General features: G+C 36.0%; 1 protein-coding gene across 1 annotated transcript in view; it reads right to left on the reverse strand.

The window, feature by feature from the left end:
- Positions 1–22,554, reverse strand: part of LRP1B (LDL receptor related protein 1B) — a 1,140,323-nt gene that overhangs the window by 280,748 nt on the left and 837,021 nt on the right. The window contains exons 36-40 of the mRNA XM_063429375.1: positions 12,311–12,445; positions 8,226–8,355; positions 3,813–3,939; positions 3,506–3,657; positions 3,085–3,209 (exon numbers count right to left, since the gene is read on the reverse strand). Of these exons, the coding sequence (XP_063285445.1) occupies positions 3,085–3,209; positions 3,506–3,657; positions 3,813–3,939; positions 8,226–8,355; positions 12,311–12,445 (669 nt within the window). The remainder of the gene's footprint in view (positions 1–3,084; positions 3,210–3,505; positions 3,658–3,812; positions 3,940–8,225; positions 8,356–12,310; positions 12,446–22,554) is intronic.

Below are 22,554 nucleotides of genomic sequence, written 5' to 3' on the forward strand. Positions count from 1 at the left end.
ATATTGTGGTCCAGAACAAGTAGCATCCAGTTAGACATTAGATACTGTAGCGAATATCCATTAATCATTTGTAAACAGGTGGAAGCACACATATCTACTTGCATCTATTTTGGCAGTTACCTAAATCTTAAAATGTATACATTTACTAGGAATTTTACTAGCATTACACTTCTAATTGGTCATGGGAAGATTCTCCTTAATACCAGAGGTTCCATAGATTTGTTTGGTTGACACAAGGCAGTCTAGTAAAATACAGATTAAGAATGCTATTAACTGGTCTAAAAACTCTGCATGGCAGTGACTAAGTATTCTTAACAAAACAGCCTTTTATAAGCTTCCTATGTCTTTTGATTTTTTTTTAGATTGTAAGCTCACAGGTATAATAGCTAAGTACTTTGGATAAAAGGGCTGCAAGATCTCGTGAGCTCATGGGCAAATAATTATGTTCTTTTAGTACTAATTTGTCTACGCTGTAATTAGTGGTGTATTTTGAATTTGTGCTGCTCTAGGCATGATGGAACTCGGGCAACCCCTAAATTAAATTTGCCCCACCCCTTCCTGTCAAGGCCACACCTCTTCCTATTAAAGACTAACACTTTGACTGGCATAAACAAAGACACATCCACTCACTGACCAGCACACACTCTCATATACACTGACATACACTCACTGGCAGACACACATACCCACACACTCACTGCAATCTGACAGACACACACAATTACTCAGACATGCACTGACACACACACTGAAAGACATGCACACACTCACTAACAGACACACATTCACTGACAAACACACATTAATAGACATACACACCCACTCACAGGCACACACTGACACACATTGATAGACATACACACACACACACTCACACTCACAGGCATACACTGATAGACATACACACACATTCACTGACAGACACACACATTGACAGACGTACACACACATTCACTGACAGACACACACAAACTCACTGACAGAAACACACATTCACTGACAAACAAACTCACTGACAGACACACTCACTCACTCAGACACACTAAAAGATATAAACACACATTCACTGAAAGGCAGACAGACACATACACACACTAACTGACACACACAAACACAGATAGACAGGCACACACACACACACACACACACACACACACAGACACACACACACACACACACTGAAAGACACACACACACATTCAATGACAGACAAACTCACTGACAGACACACTCACGCAAAATAGGCAGCGAAGGAGCTGTGATTTTTCAGCTGGGCACCTGAGTAATGTCATATTCCAGCTCCCCACATCACTGCGGGTCGCTCGAGGGAGCTGAGCAGAAAGAGCTCCCAGATCAGCACTCCCTCGCCGCCTGCCTGAAGCTCAACTGGCAGCCTTTCCCTGGGGGGGCTCAAGGTTGGCCGGGTGGTCAGCAGGCCAGCTCTTGAGCCCCCATAAGTCAAGGCTAACAAGGAATTTGCCAGGGCACTTGGGGGGCAGCGTTTTTTGCTGCCCCCTGGAAAGTGGTGCCCAAGGCAAATGCCTTGTTAGCCTTGCACTAAATACAGGGCTTACTGTAATATCTGTTTTTCCCAAATGTACAGCACTATAGATAATGACATATTATAAATACTATTATTATTTATGATAATGATAAGAATGCTACAAATACTCAATGAATTTAATTCTGGATAAGGTTTATAATTTATTATAGAAAAATAAAAACATGCTGGATATAAAAAGTTTCAAATCTGCTCCTTTGTTTCTTATAGCATGGCATTTAGTCATGGTGTAACTAAAAAATATTTTATCTCAACAAAAAAAATCTATATATCTGTCTCTGAACGTGTTCATAAATGCATAAACATCCTTGTGAATTGAAGGAAAGTTTCACTAATTATCTCTCACCTATTGATGGCAATTAAAGGAGAAAAAAGGTTTTGAAGCATAATGTAATCGAAAATATTGATTAAGTCAATATCAACTTTTTCATTGCTTCAGAAGTAGAGGATACTTTTGAATGTTGCCAGGTTTAAATAAAAATAAAAAACACATTTTTAAATATATTATTTGTGACTAGATGTCTACATCCACCAAATTAAAATGAGGGAGATTTATCAAGGCATAATGGATGCTTTCTGGAGCAAAGTAATAATTAAGGTGCAATCACAATGGAAACTATTGGAGTGTCTGTCACCATTTAGCATTTTGTACCCAGAAAAGCACCCATTTTGCCTTAAAATGTCCCCTAAGATTTTGGACAGAACTGCATTTGAAATCCCTGAAAAATAATTCATTTTATTATGATGCAGCCATTTTATGAATTTTCCCAAAATATTGTCATGAAAGACAACATGTATGAGGCTTTTGGCAGATAGGAGAAATGCCGTATCTAGACCAGTCAGTTTGATTTGGTGCCATTGTCTGTGTTTGTTGTGCAATACTTAAGTTTGTAAATATTGCTTTAAATGATCTTTTGATTTGGAGTGCAATTCTTCTGTTTGGTGGCTGAGGGCAGGTTTAAATCGTTAAGCATTTGTGTGCACTGGGTCAAATGTGTGATTTTTTAGAAATGCTTCACACTTCTTTGAACATGACTGTGAACGCAAGCAAATCCTCCTAGGTGCTGGTCTCTTGACAAACCATCAAACTGGCTCACTACTTCCAATCTGTTAAACCTATTTGCATTCATTGCTTCTGGCAACCATTTAAAATTGTTAATAATGTAACAATGCACAGAAGACTTTTTTTCCCCTGATAAGACTATATGACCCTTTTTCTAACGATGTGTACAAATTTACCTTGCATTTTGTATAACTACCTGTTTCTTAAGATTCGTGATATGTACAAAGTTTCTCTTAAGTTAGTTCAGGTACAGCGGTTTATCAGCTTCTCGTACTATGCAACGTCTAACATGCATACAATTGTGTTTTGCAACAGTTGTCTCAGTGTTTTAATTATTACCAAACTTTAATCAATATTCAAAAATGTCTGCAAATGATCTGAATGTACATATTAATGCATATTAATGCACACTTTGACAGAGCTGGCAAACAGTGTAAGAATATAATTGAATATTCCAAACCTTTCTCTCTAGCTCGGTTAAAGACTTTTACATCCTTTAAATTTATTCCAAGGCCAGTCCTCATGGTGACTGCATCTGTAGCATCATTCTTGTTTCCCCTTCTAATAGAGCCATTGGAGTGTGCTCTGCCAAAAGAGTGTAAGATCACAGATCAACAATCCTTAGATAATTATAAATCAAACAAGTTGTTAAAATTCAAAAGACAGCTGGCCAGAACAGAAGTCATGGAAACCTACCTGTGTTAGTGACATTGATATTGTTTTGCTTTGAATATCGAAAGTGCCTTTTTCAGTGGAAATTACATGGCTTTTGTAAGATCCTTATTGTGACCTTGCTAAGGAATGGCTAATCCTACAAGGGTGAAGCAGCTGGTGCTGAAATAACATTTTGAGACTCAAATACTTATGGAAAAATAAATTACCTGTCAGACCAGTAGATGTAAGCCCCGAAGACTACAACTGAAAACATATCCACATTGCTCCCTGACAGCACAATCTCCCGATTCCGTCCACTTTCAAGGTCGATCCTTTCTATCTTGTCTGTGCGGGCATCACACCAATATAATTTATTTTCCTAAAGATCAATTTCAAAGTAAACTTCAGCAAGCTCTTTTTGTAAGAAAAGTTTATTAGGAAAATAATGGAGCGTTAAAGAGAAAAGGCATGTCGTTCTAACACAGTATACAAGCTAATTATTTGAAATATGTAGGAGAAAATGCACATACATACCTCATAATCCACCGAGATTCCATTTGGCCATGCAATGCCTGTGTTCACTAGCATTGTTTTTTCTGACCCGTCTAAACGTGCTCTGCTTACGCATGGAGTTTGACCCCATTCTGTCCAGAAGAGATACCTGTAGTACACACAGAAACAGATAACATATTGAAATAGCATATTAACAAATTATGATGGATAATAATGTAGATAATTTTGCCACAGGGACTTGTGACATTTTGGCAACCACTTTGCGCAACTTGTATCAAAGTAACAGAGTCTGAGTGTTTTTTTTCCTATTTAGTTATTTGTCTAATAATTCTGCTAATCATAGTTTTTGGTAACACACTACAGTTCATTGCTAAGAAAAGAAACCCAATAGGATAATGTATATTAAATGCTTTTGTTACATTGTTACCTTTTTGTATTGCATATAAGAAAGGTAGTAAGGTTATCGTTTAACTCTGATAATGCTGTGTCCTTAAACATATAGTGTATTAAAAAGATAACACTAAGTGAATATGCCTCGTATTTCATAATCAATATCCGAAAAGAATCATTTACAACTCGGTATGGATTATTTTCTGAAAGTAAAAATCAGAATTCAAAAATAAAATTTAAAATAGCTATCTTTGTAAAAAAGTGTAAATTTTGACATAAATATTGTATTTTTGTTTTCAGTTGTGCACTACTGAGTAAATAAACCATTGTGTTGCTTACTAAAACTGAAAAAAGTATAAATTATAAAAAGAAACCGAGACATAGACTTGGTCAGTAACAGGAACAAAATATCCTTATTTCCTGGATTTAGTTAAGAAATGATAAGATGTAGTACAGCAGCATCAGAGTTAGACTGGTAGAATAATCATAGATAAGGTAATTCTGTAGAGGAAATTGAAAAGTATAGGAAATGAAGAAAAGGTGAAATGTCTCAAAAAACTGAACCAATATATTTTTTTCTAGCTTTTTGTATGGTGTGTTTATGTAATTTCACTGCAAAATTACTTCTGTAGTTGTTATACTGCATTTAACTTTACTTTACCATTCCCAACATGATTGCAATTTATAGTTCAAGCTTTATCTTGTTTTTATTTTTATTTTAGTGTAGTGATGTATAATTGCTTATTCAAATTTTATGACAAAGTATGGTTTAAAATAATGAAAATTAAATATCAAAATGCTCATTTGTTATTTTTTTTTAAACAAATCATATGTGTACACTCTCTTCAAACCATTGTATGTGATATTGGATTTGTACTATGTACTTCTGGGAACTGGACACAGGCCAAATGCTTCTTAAACGTATAAATTGCTATTGCAAATCAGTTATTGTCATTAAATTAAGGGTTACTACTTGGCTCCTTGGCTACTGTGCAGTAATCACAACGTAAAATATTAATATCACATACTATAACATTAAAAAAAACATTAATAGCTCATCCAATAAAACTAATATATATATATAGTATATGCAATGGAAGTGTCTATCTATCTATCTATCTACCCTCACCCCTGCCCTAGAAGCTGCAGCCCCGCTCCAAAAACACACCTTAAGAAGGGTGTGCCTCTAACTGTGGCCCACGAAGTCAACACGCTACCTGCTGAGATGTTCCCATTCAGCTGAACGCTGCTGGAGGACGTCTCACACCTTGTCAGACTTTCTACACTATAAATTTGTCTTGCGTTCATACAGCACAGCCCTCACCTTTGCAAAATAGTCCTACTTTTCTTCTCTCATTAGTTCATGCTCCCGCAATCCTAGTCATTTCTTTAATACTCTCTCTTCTTCGCCCTGCTTTGGCCAACCCACAAACTGATCTTTCAGCTGACAACTTTGCATGTTACTCTATTGACAAGATTAAACAGTTAAGGAATTAAATATCTCCCCTTCTCCCCTCACTATCTCAACCTCACTTGGACCATACCATCCCTACCCTCCAAGACTTCCCTCCAAGTTCTGAACAGGAGTTGGCTGTGCTTCTCCTATCCTCTCGTCACCACCACATGTCCGCTTGATCCCATCACATCCCACCTCATCAGATCTCTCACACCTTATCTGGTGCAGTCGTTAACGCACATCTTCAACTGCTCTCTTTCTCCTGGTGTTGTCCAAGCTCCCCTTAACCCCTTAAGGACCAATCTTCTGGAATAAAAGGGAATCATGACATGTCACACATGTCATGTGTCCTTAAGGGGTTAAACATGCTACTGTTGTACCTGTCCTCAAAAAGCCATCTCTTGACCCTACATCCCCTTCAAACTATCATCCCATTTCCCTGCTCCCTTTCTCCTCAAAGCTTTTGGAACTACTTGTCTTTACCCGTCCAAATTGCTTCCTCAATTCCAATTATCTCCTCTTCAGTCTGGATTCCACCCCCCTCCACTCCACAGAGACTGCTCTGACTAGAGTTACAAATGATCTAATTGCAGCTAAATCCAAAGGCCACTACTCCATACTAATTCTTTTTGACCTGTCTGCTGCCTTTTTTTGACTGTTGATCATGGCCTCCTTCTCCTAACTCTTCAATCTCTTGGTCTCTGTGACACATCCCTCTCATGGTTCTCCTTCTACCTCTCCCAACGCTCCTTCAGTGTCTCTCTTTCCTATGACACTTTCTGTCCTTGTCCCGTCTCAGTCGGAGTCCCTCAAGGTTCAGTTCTTGGTCCCCTTTTGTTCTTTCTCAATACTGCCTCTCTTGACAAACTCATTTGGATTCGACTACCACCTGTTAGCCGACGACACTCAGATATACCTCTTTCTCTCCTAGATTGTTTTTTTTTATAATAACAATTAGATATACTATTGTTAGAATAACCTGTGTTCATGTGTCCCTGAGATCATTCAATAATATTAGGCACTTCAATAAAGATTTTCCTGTATTCAGCTCAGGTCGATAACACATAATTACACATATCTGCATTCGTTAGTAATTACCAATGAAGGTTGCAGACTATAATTCAATCAATTTAGCAGCTTCACTAGCAAAATCTGTTTAATCATCACATAATAAAGTAAAAGTATCATTTCGCGAGAATTTATACCATTGAATAAAACATAGAAAATCACCTGAAATTAGTTAATCTTTTTTATTAGATGCTTAGATTTCTTTTAAAGTTATACTAAAGATTCAGCAAATGACATCATAATCCATTTCAGACAAGGCAAAATCTCTGTATGTTTTCTATCTGTTGACTGCCAGATGCAAAGGACAGTTACAAGATAAAGAGGTTTGGATTTGTTAAGTATACGGATAAGTAAATAATAGGGATAGGTAAAGATAATATTGAAAATCCTGGCAAGTGATATGTCAGGATTCCCAAGAAAGGGTTATTTCAGACCAATGTTTTTTGCTCAGTGATTTATACAATGGATCTTTGATTCAGGTTCTTGTTATTAATGGTTGCCTATTTAGCAATCGGCTCATTGCTTGATTATGGAGTTGGCCTTGCATGCCTTGCTATGTGTAACCTTGTTGTCTTGCAGCCTCACTTCATGTGGGCCCAATGTAACTCATCTGGTTACCCTGTTCATCCTTCATCTACAGACTTCAGTTCATGTACCTGATTACATTATCAGATTTCCCTGGTCTTTCTTTGTTGGCTCCTGACCTTGACTCTTGTTCCTGACTGCTCTCTCGGATCACTCCTTCATGCCTGCTGCCCTCCTGGATTCCCACCTACCTGTCTGCTCCCTCAGATTATACCTGTGCCTTATTCCACCCCTGATATCAGATCCCAACCTAATATTCACAACCACTCTCTGGGATCATCCATTTCACCATTGCTTATTATTGTGGACAGATCATTATTTCCCACTGCGCACTCACATTAAACTCCATTGTTACTTTATTACTATAGCCACTCATTCCAAAGACTCTGTCTCACTCACGGACTTTGTTCGAATTGTCACTCCATGTTAAACCACTTAGTTGCCTTGCATCTGCTCTTTCAGACAAAACCTGCCATTATCCTCAACTGGGTGACTAAACTAACTTATTCCTGTTCGGAACTCTGAGACTGCTCAGTCCAGTGACTTCCTATTAAACTGCTGAATATTGTTGGTCTAATGGCTCTGTCTTCAAAACCTATATCTTCTTCCAAGCCTTTACTAATCATTCTACCTCTGTGTAAATGCTATATTAACAAAGGAGGATATATGTATAATATATCTTGTAAATATCTGAACTTTACTGCACTGTTTAATTGATTCTTATTGTTATCAAGTTAACTCTATTGTATGGACTTAAGTGTCCCTGTCCATGCCAAGAATGATCAAATAAAGTTATTTTATTTACTGTTTAAACTATTGTCTCTTCCAATTAGTGCTCAATATTGGATTATCACTCCCATGAATTGTGACAGTTTATCTATATCTCAAAGTACATTACATTACAACCTTACAAATGACAACAATGAAAGATTTACCCTTTTTCAGGATGAACAGCGATAGCTCTTGGTTGGTCGATAACTCGAGATATCACAACATATCTGAATGAGCCATTAAGTCTTGCTACTTCTATGACGTTGAAACCATGATCTGCCCAATATATGTTACCTGATGTGAACAATAAAACATACCATTATTAATGTTGACTTCACATTTTACAATTATAAAAGGGTTATTCACGAAAGTAAAATTAATTTCAAATTTAAGATTTAAAAAAGATCTCTTAGACAGTTATGCTTGCAGTTTGGTTACTTTGGTCCTAAATTTGAAATTCACTTTGAATTTTCACTTTTTTCATCCCGCTATATATTTCTTTGACACTGATTCTAAAGGGAGGCTTCATGAAGCTCATTTATTATTCCAAAACCTATTTCAAGCAAACATTTTGTCAATTCCAAGAACTTCTTTGCACTTTTGATTTAACCCCTTAAGGACCAAATTTCTGGAATAAAAGGGAATCATGACATGTCACACATGCCATGTGTCCTTAAGGGGTTAAACTATTTGACTTTTTCAGAGAAGGCACCATTTTTTATGCACCTACACCATTTTCTCACCACATGATTCAAATGACAAAAAAACTAAGATAAGGCACACCTGTGCAATAATCATGCTGTCTAATCAGCATCTTGATATGCCACACCAGTGAGGTGGATGGATTATCTCGGCAAAGGAGAAGTGCTCACTAACACAGATTTAGACAGATTTGTGAACCATATTTGAGAGAAATAGGCCTTTTGTGTACATAGAAAAATACTTAGATCTTCTAGTTCAGCTCATGAAAAATGGGGGCGTTTATAATTTTGTTCACTGTATATTCAGTTATCACTATAGTTTTATTGTTTGTTTTTTGTTTAAGGGACACTATGGGCGCTATAACAATGTAATATCATTGGATTAGTTATAGTGCCGCAGTCCCTGTAGTAGTCAGTGGCCAATCCCAACCTAGCCCCTGTTGGAGGTATGGCTGTTACAGAGATTACGCACTTCCTTTTAGCCATAGCACTACAAACCAGCAATAAGCACTGTCATAGGCTGAAAGCAGTCAGCTGACATTCTCGGCCAATCACAGCTGTCCACTGATGCTGAAGCTAATACTTCTTCATTAGTCCTAGGTGCTCAGAGGAGATGGATCATTTAGCATAAAAACATGAACTATGGTTTAAGCATGTATGGTATGTATGGTTTAAGCTGAATGTAAGAAGGACTTCAAGGGACTCCAGTCCATTTCAGTAAGATACAGCAGTTACAGTGCTTACACTGTCCCTTTAAGAAATGTGTGCATCTAGCACAGAAAAAATGCTGCTAATTATTATTTAAAATATAATAGTTATATTAAATGTAATTATATAACAATGTTATGCATTTATTTTAATAATTAATTATTTGGGAACAACACAATAATTATAAAACTTGAAATACATGCATTTTTTTTAATTAACATTCACATATGGTCCTCATACATGTACCCAATGTTTCTGCAGGTTTTACTCCTGTAGTCTGTGTACTGTATATTAAATTGCTAAAGTGTACTAGGGGGGAAAGGAATATGTGTTATAATTCCATTATTTTAATATGCATCCTCTGGTGACCTGGACATATTGTATAACCATTTCTAACTCGTGCACTGAAAAATATACAATTCTCACACTTCAGAGATTGCTTCATTATTATTTATATTTTTATTTCATTTTATATTCTATGTATTGTTCTATTCAGAAAGAGAGAGTGTTTAAAGAGAAGAAAATACAATAATGCACTGTAGGTCGGTTGGTTTTAAGTATCACTCCAAACTGAAGTGCATAATATATTCAACAAAGCACATGATTTATTTTGGACATTTTATTTGAGTTTATATTGCATGAAGGACTAATATCATTATTTTGATAAACAACTAATTCTGAAGGTTCAAGGGACAATACAAAACCCTAAACACTTTAGCTTGCTGAAAAGCTTTATATGCTTTATATGCGAAGAGTGTGTCCTTTTTTGATAGAAATTGATACTTTTCTAAATTATACACACACCTAAATTCACACCTAAATGGCTCTTCAAGCCGACAACAGTTACTTCCTGGTTTGGTTAACTTATTTGCACTGAACTCAAGAGGCAGCAACTTTTAACTGTGTAATCACTTACTCACACTACTCTGTAAAGCAAATAAATCCAAACTACAATTATGTTTCCATGATCTAAAGCCCATGCCCATGCAAATAATGCCAAGTAACATTCTATAATGATTCCAGAAGGACTCTGACATTGGACTGCTTTAATGGGCACCATGAAGGGATCTTTGGTCGTTCCTCTATGCTTTATTTTTGAAGAAATGCATTTTATTATTTTAAAGGGACTGAAACTAATTGAATATTTATTCAGGGCTATTTACTAAAGTTAGAATTCAAAGTATATTAAAAATACATTTTAAATTAGGCAAAAGTCAAAGTATAACTGAATAGACATTTTTTCCAATAGGTCTATTTTATGGAAGAGTTTGGATGAGCCAAACCGATTCATCAAAAAAAACTTGTTCTGGAGATCTATGTTGCATTACAGTTCAGATGAATGTACCCGTGCAAATGTTTTGGGATAGACTAATCCAAATGGACTCTGTGTATTACTAAATATATACATAATATAAATATTATTTACACTGATAGGCACATTATCTTGCCTTTTGATAATCAATAAACAGAAAAGGGAGGAGCCATACGAAAATCTATGTTTATATAATATTTATATTTTTATATATTTAGTTATTTTTTCACTGTTCCCTTATTTTTCATTTCTATTACTTGCTTCTCACTAAAACTGTGAATAAAATTAATATTTAGTGTCTGTAGCCTAACCATCAATCATATTTTTACTATCAATTATTTTTTCTTTAGTGCCACGGATAGATCTTCAAATCATAAATCAAACCAAACTGTTCATCCATTGTCTGTTATATTTGTTTTGTGATATGGTGCTTTGGAGTTATGGGATTTGGACGACCAACTAATCGCCCAAGACGCAGACAAATCACAGTTCATTTACAACTGAATGCCCATGTATACCATGACTTGTTTACATTAATAAAAAAAAACTTTTCTTTGTTCTTTTTTTACGTCTTACCTTCATTTCAGCATGTTGATAAATTTACATGCTTACTATTAGGCAGACCGACTAAACATTTTCATGAATGCTGTGATATCCACATTTGCTCGTTTTTTTTTTGTATTGTCTAGTCCCAAATGCAGCCTGTTATTGTCCAGTTGTTTCATGTATTATTTATAGACAGATATACATGTATACATTACCCAAGTGTAAAAAAAAAACACATGTAATAAAGATTAGTGTTAAGTAAAGATCATTGAAAAATGAAGAGCTGAAATACCAAGATGCCTATGAAAAATGCCTAAATGACCTAAAAATAGGTATATAAGTTTTTTTGTAGTCATATTTTTCTTGAATAATTTGTGCACGAATATTGCTTTAGCCAATTTAAAATGCCTCTTGGACATATAAAATGTTAAGTATTTATAAAAATGATACATTAGTTATAGCCACCAAAGGAATCAATCTGATTTATTTGATTTTACTATCAAATGACATAAATCATTTTTTTTTTGCAGTAACAAATTTCACTTTAAATAGAGAGAAAAAACATATAAATTCCATTGGCTAATAAATAGAGAACACTGTCTCCGCAGAGTAACATATATCCTCACTAGAAAACATTGGTTTATGGTATATTTTTGAAACTTCCTAACTTCAGGCACACGAGTTCCATGATGTATATCTGTTCGAATTGTTCTCCAAAGCCTAATACCAAGTTATTACTACTTAATCATCTTGAGCTTTAAAAACACATATCTGGAGGCCCTGAAAGTCAACAGAAGCTTCAACATAGGAAATCGATTTCGAACACCCTCATGACCAGCCGCACACATATTTCATTATTGGTGGGAATAAGAAATAAATAAATAATACATAACAACAGATGTTATAGATCATAGAACTCCCAATCTAAAACATATTTAGAATAAGGTCAATGACAGGAGCAGGAAATGCACAAAACAGTTACCAGCAATCCAGTCAATTGCAATCCCTTCTACTCTCCCCAGGCCATTTGTGATAATATCTTCTTTCCAGGTCTGGTCTCGTCTAGAGCGGCTAATCTTGTTGAAGCCCATATCAGTCCAGTAAATAGTGTCATTGCCTGTTAATGTGGAAATCAACAATCAGAATAAAAAATCTGATAATCTAACCTTGCATTTGGCCATTTCACAGCCACATAGGGAACAAGATTACATTTGACATGTTTTAAACATCGGTTTATGACTTAAAGCAGAAAATACTGTAAGAAAAATGTTGTCCAGTTTGAATTTCATGATGGTCTATTTCACTTTATAGAAAACTATTCTATTAATATGCCACAAATTGAGCTAACAATAGAGTTACAAATTTTGGATAGAATTATTAAGTTTAAAAAAATAGTCAAGTCAAAGGTTTTTTCTTTAATTCAGCTACTTTTTCTGTCTCTCTGGTTGACATCTCACAACTCAGTGCTTACAAGGGTATTTACTAAATGGAGAATTCAAGAAAAATTCAAAGGAGCTATAAATCTGCCCAGACCACATCATCTGTTGGTCTGGGTGCAAAGGGTTAATCACAACTGTAGTGGCTAGCTTCATGACAGTCACTAGAGGTGTTTTCTTCCTCCAGGACCAAGTGAAACACTGACATAGAATCAAATATGGCATTGGCCACACATGCCCAGTTCCAGCCCATGTTTCTCTGAGAGAAGTAATGTATTGGAGAAGCAATGTATTGGATGCTGACGTCATAGGCGGCAAGCCTGGAGTCTGTTGCAGAGGAGTCCCAGTGCTTGAAAAGAGATTAGCAATCTTTATGTTATTTATATTTTTAGTGCCATAGATTGTAAACAAAGGGGGTGGGCAGAAGGGAGCTTATAGTCCCAAAATAAATATGGTCATATGAGCTATACTGAAAAAAAATCTCTAAGTCAGCTAGCTGTCAGTTTAATTATTCAGTTTACATTCTCACTTTAGTAAATATGCTTTTAATGTTTAATCCCATATAGCAAGCATTTAAATTACATTTGATTTTCAATATTATTTTTATATTATTCTAAGGTTTGCATTAGTAATTGCTAAACATATTCCATTTGTTTGGATATTTCACATATTACTTATTTAATGTATTTGAGCATCTTTTGAGATTATCACATACCATATCATTACACATACATATCATTATCACATACTTTACTCATGCTTTTTATATGACTGGCAATATTTAAAAAACAAGCTTTTGCTTCAGACCCGGGAACGGGAGGATAATATAATATGCATAGATGCATAATTGTAAGCTGTGGATTATGGGAAAATTATGTTTATAAATGTCTCCAGAACACTGATGTTGCAGTTCCCCCCTAATACATATGCATTTATATATCGTTTATATTACATTATGTTTTTGTTTTAGGTTAGTGTTAAGGTAGTGTTGAGGTTAGCATTTTTGGGGTAGTGGATTTAGAAAAGCAATGCAGGTTAATGTTTAGTGTTAAGGCAGTGTAGTGTAGAGTAGGGGTTTATTGTCTGTATAAATTTTGTACAGTATAGACATTAAAGTTGTGTGATAGTGTAGCATAGGAGTTTAGTGATACTTTATTATAGAATAGGTTACAGATAGGCAACCTCTGGCACTCCAGTTATCATTAAATACATATATTTGCATATAGATCAGTTGGATTAAACAAACAGATCTGAAAACATTTACATATTTACTTTTACAATGGTAATATGTCAAATATTATTAAAACTAATGACATAGAACCATCATATTTGTAATTAATTTAAGTTTGTGACATGTTTACAAAGCCACTAAAAACATCTATGCCCTAAGATTTGACACGGAAACATTAGGAAGCAGCATTAATTAGACTGACAATTTATTCTGTCGACACAGCCATTATCAGCCAGTAGATCTAGGTCAGACCCACCTCATCTATCCTCATAAAAGATGATCTAGCTGAGTGTGTAAGTTAGAACATTAGTCCCGAGGAGGGTTCATTTAAAAATCTCTGTGTGGTATATGAGCAAAGCAGACCTTGGCTCATGTAAAAGTTATGTAAGCAGTAAACCAGTATACTTGCTTAATAAAATGAAAGATTTAAAAGAGTAAAATAAAAATGTCAAATTGGTTTAGTTAGGCAGCTCACGCATTCCTAAAAGTACATTCGATATAGATTTTCAACAGCATTGATAAACAGTGGTCAAACTGTTCTTACAACAGGGGTTTCACAAAATGAAATAATTCATACTTACATGCACACTGCTGTTTTAACTGAATAATTGTAATAAAATTTCTTCATATTTCTAACAGTTGATCAATAAACGCTTGTATTTTTAAATGACCCTAAGAAATATTATTATGTTTCAATAGATTTTTCAAATACATTAGCTAGCAAATAGCAATTCACAGTACTTTTACCAAAATGTACCTAAAGGCAAAAAATATCCCTAGAGATTAGTAGTCGAGGCCAGTTAAGATATTTAAATGTATAAAATGCAATTTCTACAATACATTGGCTGTAAGACACTACCACTTATTTATATTATTTATATTTACCGTATAAAGTGGAAGTATTGGTTGAAAAATATAGGGTCCTAAATTATGAATCATGTTGCTTATATTAGAGGAAATGTCTTACAACTTGTTATGGTAATTGCTTACTGCATATTTGCTCGAGCCATGGTAAAAAGTGATCTTGTTTACTTTTAATTGTATATATAATATGTAAACCTATATTTATAATATGTACAATAATGTATAACATGAAAAAATACATGCAAACATAATGCTATGCAATGCTATGCTATGCACCTTGTTCTAATCTAACTTTAAAGCTTAAAAAATGTATATAATAATCTTAAGTAGGCTAGAATGTAGTGCATTACATTTTGTATATTGTATCAGATGCTTTCTTATGTCCTGTATAATATATTGGAAATACGAGGAGGACTTTAGCTTCAGGTTATAGTACTCCTTCCATTACAGGTGGACAATTATAGGTCATAGGTAAAACACAATCATAAAAGTCAAATATGTCCTAGAGCAGGGGTGCCCAAAAGGTAGATCCGGAGATGTTCTAGAACTACAACTTCCTTGATGCGTTCCATACCTTTGAAATGTTTTTAGAATGACAAAGCATCATGGAAGCACCCCTGCCCTAGTGCATATAAGACAACAATAGGTCCCTCAAAAATATTTAGCATGAAAAGAAAAAAAAACTTAATTGAAAAAACAGATTAATAAAGGGACACTTACAAGAACATCATTAGAAAGCCCAAATGCTAAAAGCTAGATAAGGGGAAAGAAAAAAGCTTTAACAAAGCTGCCATTGTAGAGTAGATTTTAACAGTGCAGGCAATAAATGAAGGCAGACAAAAAAATATATATGTATGTTCCCTTTTGAGCAATACATCTAAATATATCTCCAGCACACCACCCGTAGGAGAGTCGTTTCTAACAGCTAAACCTTTGATACACCAAGAGCATGGATGTGCCAGGAGGATTGATATGCCATCCAGTGGATATATGAATGATTACATCAGCCGATTCCTAGGTGGGATATGGCAAAAAGAATAATCAGGCTCAAAATTCTTGCACTACTAGACAGGACAAAAATGTACTCACTACTGTAAGCCTAGGGGGTTCATATAGCACACACAAGGTGTGAGTTGCTACTCATTAGCGCTGAGCTTTAACGCACCAATGGCTAGTGGGTGAGAAGGAATTTTGAACAATTAATTAATAATTTTGTAAATCCTGAAAGTGCAGCCATTCTCTCTATTATTTTAGTACAGCATTGTTCTTGTCCTCAGAGATAGGAACTATACTCTACACGTAACAATGATGCGCTCCTTTTTAAGGATGAAAACATGCAATGATATCATCTTGACGTTACCTTTAAGAGTTTTCCTGTTTTGAAATGTGAACTAATATGAGAATTCCAGAAGAGTTGTCACAAAGTGTGGTTGCTAGTGTTTGCTGTTGACAGCTTTCTCCATAAACTCGTCTCTGATTAGTAAACATAGGAGTTTTATATCCCACATGCTTGAAAAATGTATATCAGATTTGTTACACTAGCTGCTGTAAATACAAGACAAGCTCTTGGATGCTTTTCAATCAGCTGTTGATAGGAGCTCCTTCCAAAAGTTCAGGAAGTACTAAACAGTACATTATTGAACATTCCATCAGTAGCAACATACCAGTACAAAACCAAAACAGTTACTTCACAAAAAAGTCACACTCAGTATGTTGAAGGACCAGACCACAATGTCCTGTATTACGTAGAACACAATCCTTAGGAAAATATTGTAAGAAAATATTTCCTGTTATCATAGTTTAATGTGGAACAACATGGTTTCAAAGATTTAAAATTTTGTGAGTTGCACAAAATAATTTGTGGCCAAGTTCACATAGAAGCCTCTTCCCATCTATATGTTACCATTCAACAAGCTTCCCTAAATAAAAAATGTAAGATGAAGTCTCATACCACAGAGGAACATCATGGAAGAAATTCTTGGATAATTTTGAGTTTGCAATATTAGTTTCACAAAATATCCACATACTTCATTAAAACTGTCTAGATTAATTTACATCTATCCTAGAAAGCCATTTCCTGGCTGTACTTTGCGATAGTGAGAAAATTTATCCCACACATGTTAAGCTGTATTTTTATGATACACTATGTATCTGTTTTTAGATTAAACCAACCTTGGAAGGTTAGACTGTTGTGATTCGTATACAATAATATGTTAAATAATGTTTTACAATTGCTGCTTTGTCTTCTAATATGAATGTACATATATTGATTCCAACAAGTTTCAAGGATGCTAGATCTTGTTTAAAAAAAAAAAAAGATTGTTGTTTTTTTTGTGCAGTACATTATTTACGTGGAAAAAGCCAAAAAACCCTCAGGCAGTCTCCTAGTAAGCAATGTATGACCTTCAGAGGGAAAAACTCAGCAATAGAAGTTTGAGTGTTGTAAAGAAAGATTACCTATTTATACCTATTGATTGATACTTGTAGAGATTGTGACACCTGACAATACATTCGGGCTTAAATTGTGGAGGCTGAAGAGCTATTTCCTGTGAAACATACTTTGAGGAATTCTTCTACTTTAATAAATAGGTCCGCAATGTCAATGAATTCCCACAATGCTCCACTGAATTATCAGTCTAGTTTATTCACACATGCTCTCGTGTTTTGCAAGCGGACAACATATCGCACATCTATACTTTGTGCCTTTAAGGTACAAATCACATTATTTGGTAATGCATTATTATCTGTGAACTAACAGGAATGAATTCCCATGTGTGAGTATGTCAGATTCTATTAGAATTTAGTATCTCTTTTTCCAGGGTCAAACATGTAATGCTTTTTTCCTATGTCTTCTATGCCTATAGTATGTATACTTTTCTTGATGCTGCCTTATGTAGCATTGCATAATTTCATTAACACAAGCTCCAAGAGGAATGTAGATGAAAAATATGTAAAAAAACATACATAATTTCAATAGTTTGCAAAGATAAAGGACAGCATCTTCAATATGATCAAAAATACATGTTTCCTCTCTGTCTGTCTTTCTGTCTCTATATCAGTCCATACATCCATCAGGATGATCTTCCTGATCTGCCATACTTCATGTGATTGTGATATGTGGGCTTCAAGTAAAAGAGGGTTAACAAACCCCATTAACCCCTTAAGGACACATGACATGTGTGACATGTCATGATTCCCTTTTATTCCAGAAGTTTGGTCCTTAAGGGGTTAAACTAGGCAATATTATTTCCATATTTCTGTGGAATGTAAAGTCCCCCTGTTGCAAGCTGTTTCCCAAACCCTAAATTACAATACCAAAGGGTGGCTAGTTTCCCTATCACAAAATGAAAATAAAATGGAACTGTAATCACATACAGGAGGCTCCTGCAGGGTCTAGAAAGCTATTAACAGAGGAGGAGATAAGAAATTCTAAATTAAACATAATTTGTAATAAAGGAAGTTTAAACATTAGATAACTCTTTACAGGAAGCGTTAGGAAAGTTGTGCAAGTCCCATGCAGAGAGGTGTGACTAGGGCTTGAAAACAAAGTTATTTAACTCCTAAATGGCAGAGAATAGAGCAGTGAGACTGCAGGAGCACACAAAAACCTGCTTCAATAAGCTAAAGTTGTTTTGGTGACTATAGTATCCCATTAACCCTACCCAGCCACTCCTGGAGTCAGATATCTATAGATTCTTTACATAGAAAATGGAATTGTACATCTCTGAAATTGTGTGATATGGTGTTACATGGTGAATGAATGTCTTTTTACAATGTAAACAGCTTGATCTCTGCTTGCATAATTAAATTGTGAAAGCACATATAAAAAATCCCTATTTCCATGCGGATGCAAAATATTACTGACTACATGAGACTTATTCTACTGATATAAAATAAATGGTTTTATAATGGGATGTCTACTGCGGCCGAGACGGTGTGCAGATTAATGTTCTCATGAACCAGATGTAAGACTCAGATCAGCTTTGCCTTGTGCAAAAAAAAAAGTAAAATCCAATTAATCTGAAAGACAATTTATGTGGTATGTTTGTATTATAATATCTCTTAGAATAAATTGTGACAATAAAAGGAAGCTCGCTGTACTGTGCACCACCCACATAACAAAGAAAATATCAATTGGTGAATACTTTTTAAATAAATAAATGACATTGACTTGAAACCACTGAGGGTGGGTACAACATTATTGCTGTGCATTTTCTGTTGGGGAGAGAAGGAAACCCCGGTTACAACAGAAAGTCTTTGAGTTTGAGTAAGTTGGCCCACTCAAACAGTTCATGTAATCAATATACAAGTTGATAAATGTGCATCTGATATTTCATTTTATGCTGAAAAACAGTTGTATATTTAAAATATACATATACCTATACAATGAATGCTTTGTCTGTACTTTGCTTTCTATTAGACGTGCTACCCTCTGAAAATTCATTCACACATACAGTTTTGAAATATATTTTATTTTGCTGAAGGAACAATACACCAGAACCACTACAGCTTGATGAAGGGGTTCTGGTGCAAACTGACTGACCTTGCAGTCTTTGCAATGCAAACACTGTCTTTACTGAGATTGCCTGGGTACTGAAGGTAAGTTAAACTCTTTATTCAATTATTTCTCCAATATAAATAGTGGAGAAACACTTTAGGACTGCATGATTTATTTCCTTCATGTGTTTTGTTATTCTTTAATAGGTAAATAGGTCATACATAATAATATTATTAAAAATAATAATAATAGGTAATTGATGCTTGAGATCAGCAAATGTTCATAGCGTTTTGACCAAAACGTAAAGGAACACTATATCACCAGAACAACTACAGCTTAATGTTTATAGCCCTTTCTTGCCACCTGGAAAATGTAAACACTCTTATCTTATTATTAGCAGATAAGAAATCAACTCCTTTAGTTAGCCCATTATGGGATATTATTAGAGATGTCGTGAACATAAAATTTTCCGTTCGCAAACGGCGAACGCGAATTTCCGCAAATGTTCGCGAACGGGCGAACCGCCATAGACTTCAATGGGCAGGCAAATTTTAAAACCCACAGGGACTCTTTCTGGCCACAATAGTGATGGAAAAGTTGTTTCAAGGGGACTAACACCTAGACTGTGGCATGCCGGAGGGGGATCCATGGCAAAACTCCCATGGAAAATTACATAGTTGATGCAGAGTCTGGTTTTAATCCATAAAGGGCATAAATCACCTAACATTCCTAAATTGTTTGGAATAACGTGCTTTAAAACATCAGGTATGATGTTGTATCGATCAGGTAGTGTAAGGGTTACGCCCGCTTCACAGTGACAGACCAAACTCCCCGTTTAACGCACCGCAAACAACCTCAAACAGTCCATTTGCACAACCGCAAACTCCCCATTTGCACAAGGTTGGATACCAAGCTAGCCATGTCCCGTTCCTTGTCCTCACTGATGTCATTGAAGGTCTCTCTTCCTCCACCCAGCCACGTACAACACCAAGGGTCCCCAAAAGGTGACAACAAGCCCCCTGGGACGCCTGCTGTGTTTGGTCTTCCACCTCCTCAAAGCCACCTTCCTCCTCTGACTCCTCTTCTTCAGACTCCTCTCTCTGCATTGCCTTTCTGTGCATTATTATAAGGTGTGTTAAGTAATACTATTACTATCAGTTTAATCGCTGTTACGTCCCCTATCAGGGGACGTGTATATGGCATCGATTTTAGGAACCAGGAGATGGAAAAAGATGCTTGGTCGGTCCTCCTACTTCAAATTTGGGGCACTGCGCATGCAATCTAATGTGCCACCAGATAGGAGTGGTGTATTAAGTAGTACTATTCTTATCAGTTTAATCCCTGTTACGTCCCCTATCAGGGGACGTGTATATGGCATCGATTTTAGGCACCGAGAGATGGAAAAAGATGCTTGGTTGGTCCTCCTACTTCAAATTTGGGGCACTGCTCGTGTAATCTAACGTGCCACCAGATAGGAGTGGTGTGTTAAGTAGTACTATTCTTATCAGTTTAATCCCTGTTACGTCCCATATCAGGGGACGTGTATATGGCATCGATTTTAGGCACCGGGAGATGGAAAAAGATGCTTGGTTGGTCATCCTACTTCAAAATTTGGGGCACTGCGTGTGTAATCTAATGTGCCACCAGATAGGAATGGTGTGTTAAGTAGTGCTATTCTTATCAGTTTAATCCCTGTTACGTCCCATATCAGGGGACGTGTATATGGCATCGATTTTAGGAACCGGGAGATGGAAAAAGATGCTTGGTCGGTCCTCCTACTTCAAATTTGAGGCACTGCGGGTGTAATCTAATGTGCCACCAGATAGGAGTGGTGTGTTAAGTTGTACTATTGTTATCAGTTTAATCCCTGTTACGTCCCCCTCATCAGGCCTTTTTTATTCGATTGTATTGCCCACTGTCAGTCCCTTCAAGATCCATCCCTCATTCATCTTAATAAAGGTGAGTTAATCTAGACTTTTTTGACCTAGGCGACTTCTCTTCTCAGTGACAATACCTCCTGCTTCACTGAAGGTCCTTTCTGACAGGACACTTGAAGCGGGGCAGGCCAGAAGTTCTATCGCAAATTGGGATAGCTCAGGCCACAGGTCAAGCCTGCACACCCAGTAGACAAGGGGTTCATCGCTCCTCAGAGTGTCGATATCTGCAGTTAAGGTGAGGTAGTCTGCTACCTGTCGGTCGAGTCGTGCTCTGAGGGTGGACCCCGAAGGGCTGTGGCGATGCATAGGACTTAAAAAGCTCTGCATGTCCTCCATCAACAACACGTCTGTAAAGCGTCCTGTCCTTGTCGGCGTGGTCGTGGGAGGAGGAGGATTACTTTCACCTCTTCCCCTGTTAGATTCCCGTTGTGCTGTGACATCACCCTTATACGCTGTGTATAGTGTTCCTTTAAGCTTCTAGTAAGTATGGTTCATGTCATCCAAGATTGTTGTACATTGTTACTATACATCCTAAGCTAAATTAAAATTTTCATAAGTCAAAATTATCAAAAATATTTTTTTCTACTATTTTCTTTTTTTTTACCTACCGTATATACTCGAGTATAAGCCGACCCGAATATAAGCCGAGGCCCCTAATTTTACCCCCCAAAAATGGGAAAACTTATTGACTCGAGTATAAGACTAGGGTGAGAAATGCAGCAGCTACTGGTAAATCTCTAAATAAAATTAGATCCTAAAAAAATTATATTAATTGAATATTTATTTACAGTGTGTGTATATAATGAATGCAGTGTGTGTGTATATGAATGCAGTGTGTGTGTATATGAGTGCAGTGTGTGTATGAAAATGCAGTGTGTGAGAGTGCAGTGTGTGTGTATGAGTGCAGTGTGTGTGTATGAGTGCAGTGTGTGTATGAATGCAGTGTGTGTGTGTATGAGTGCAGTGTGTGTATGAGTGCAGTGTGTGTGTATGAGTGCAGTGTGTGTATGAGTGCAGTGTGTGTGTATGAGTGCAGTGTGTGTATGAGTGCAGTGTGTTTGTATGAGTGCAGTGTGTATGAATGCAGTGTGTGTATGAGTGCAGTGTGTGTATGAGTGCAGTGTGTGTGTGTATGAATGCAGTGTTTGAGTGTGTGATGCAGAGCCTTGGTGGGGGTGGGCATTTTTATTATTTTTTTATTATTTTATTTGATAGTTTTTTTTGTTATATGAATTTTTTTAATTATTATTATTATTATTA

The sequence above is a fragment of the Pelobates fuscus genome, chromosome 8 (genome assembly GCF_036172605.1).
Source record: "Pelobates fuscus isolate aPelFus1 chromosome 8, aPelFus1.pri, whole genome shotgun sequence".
In the NCBI taxonomy this organism is placed as follows: Eukaryota; Metazoa; Chordata; class Amphibia; order Anura; family Pelobatidae; genus Pelobates; species Pelobates fuscus.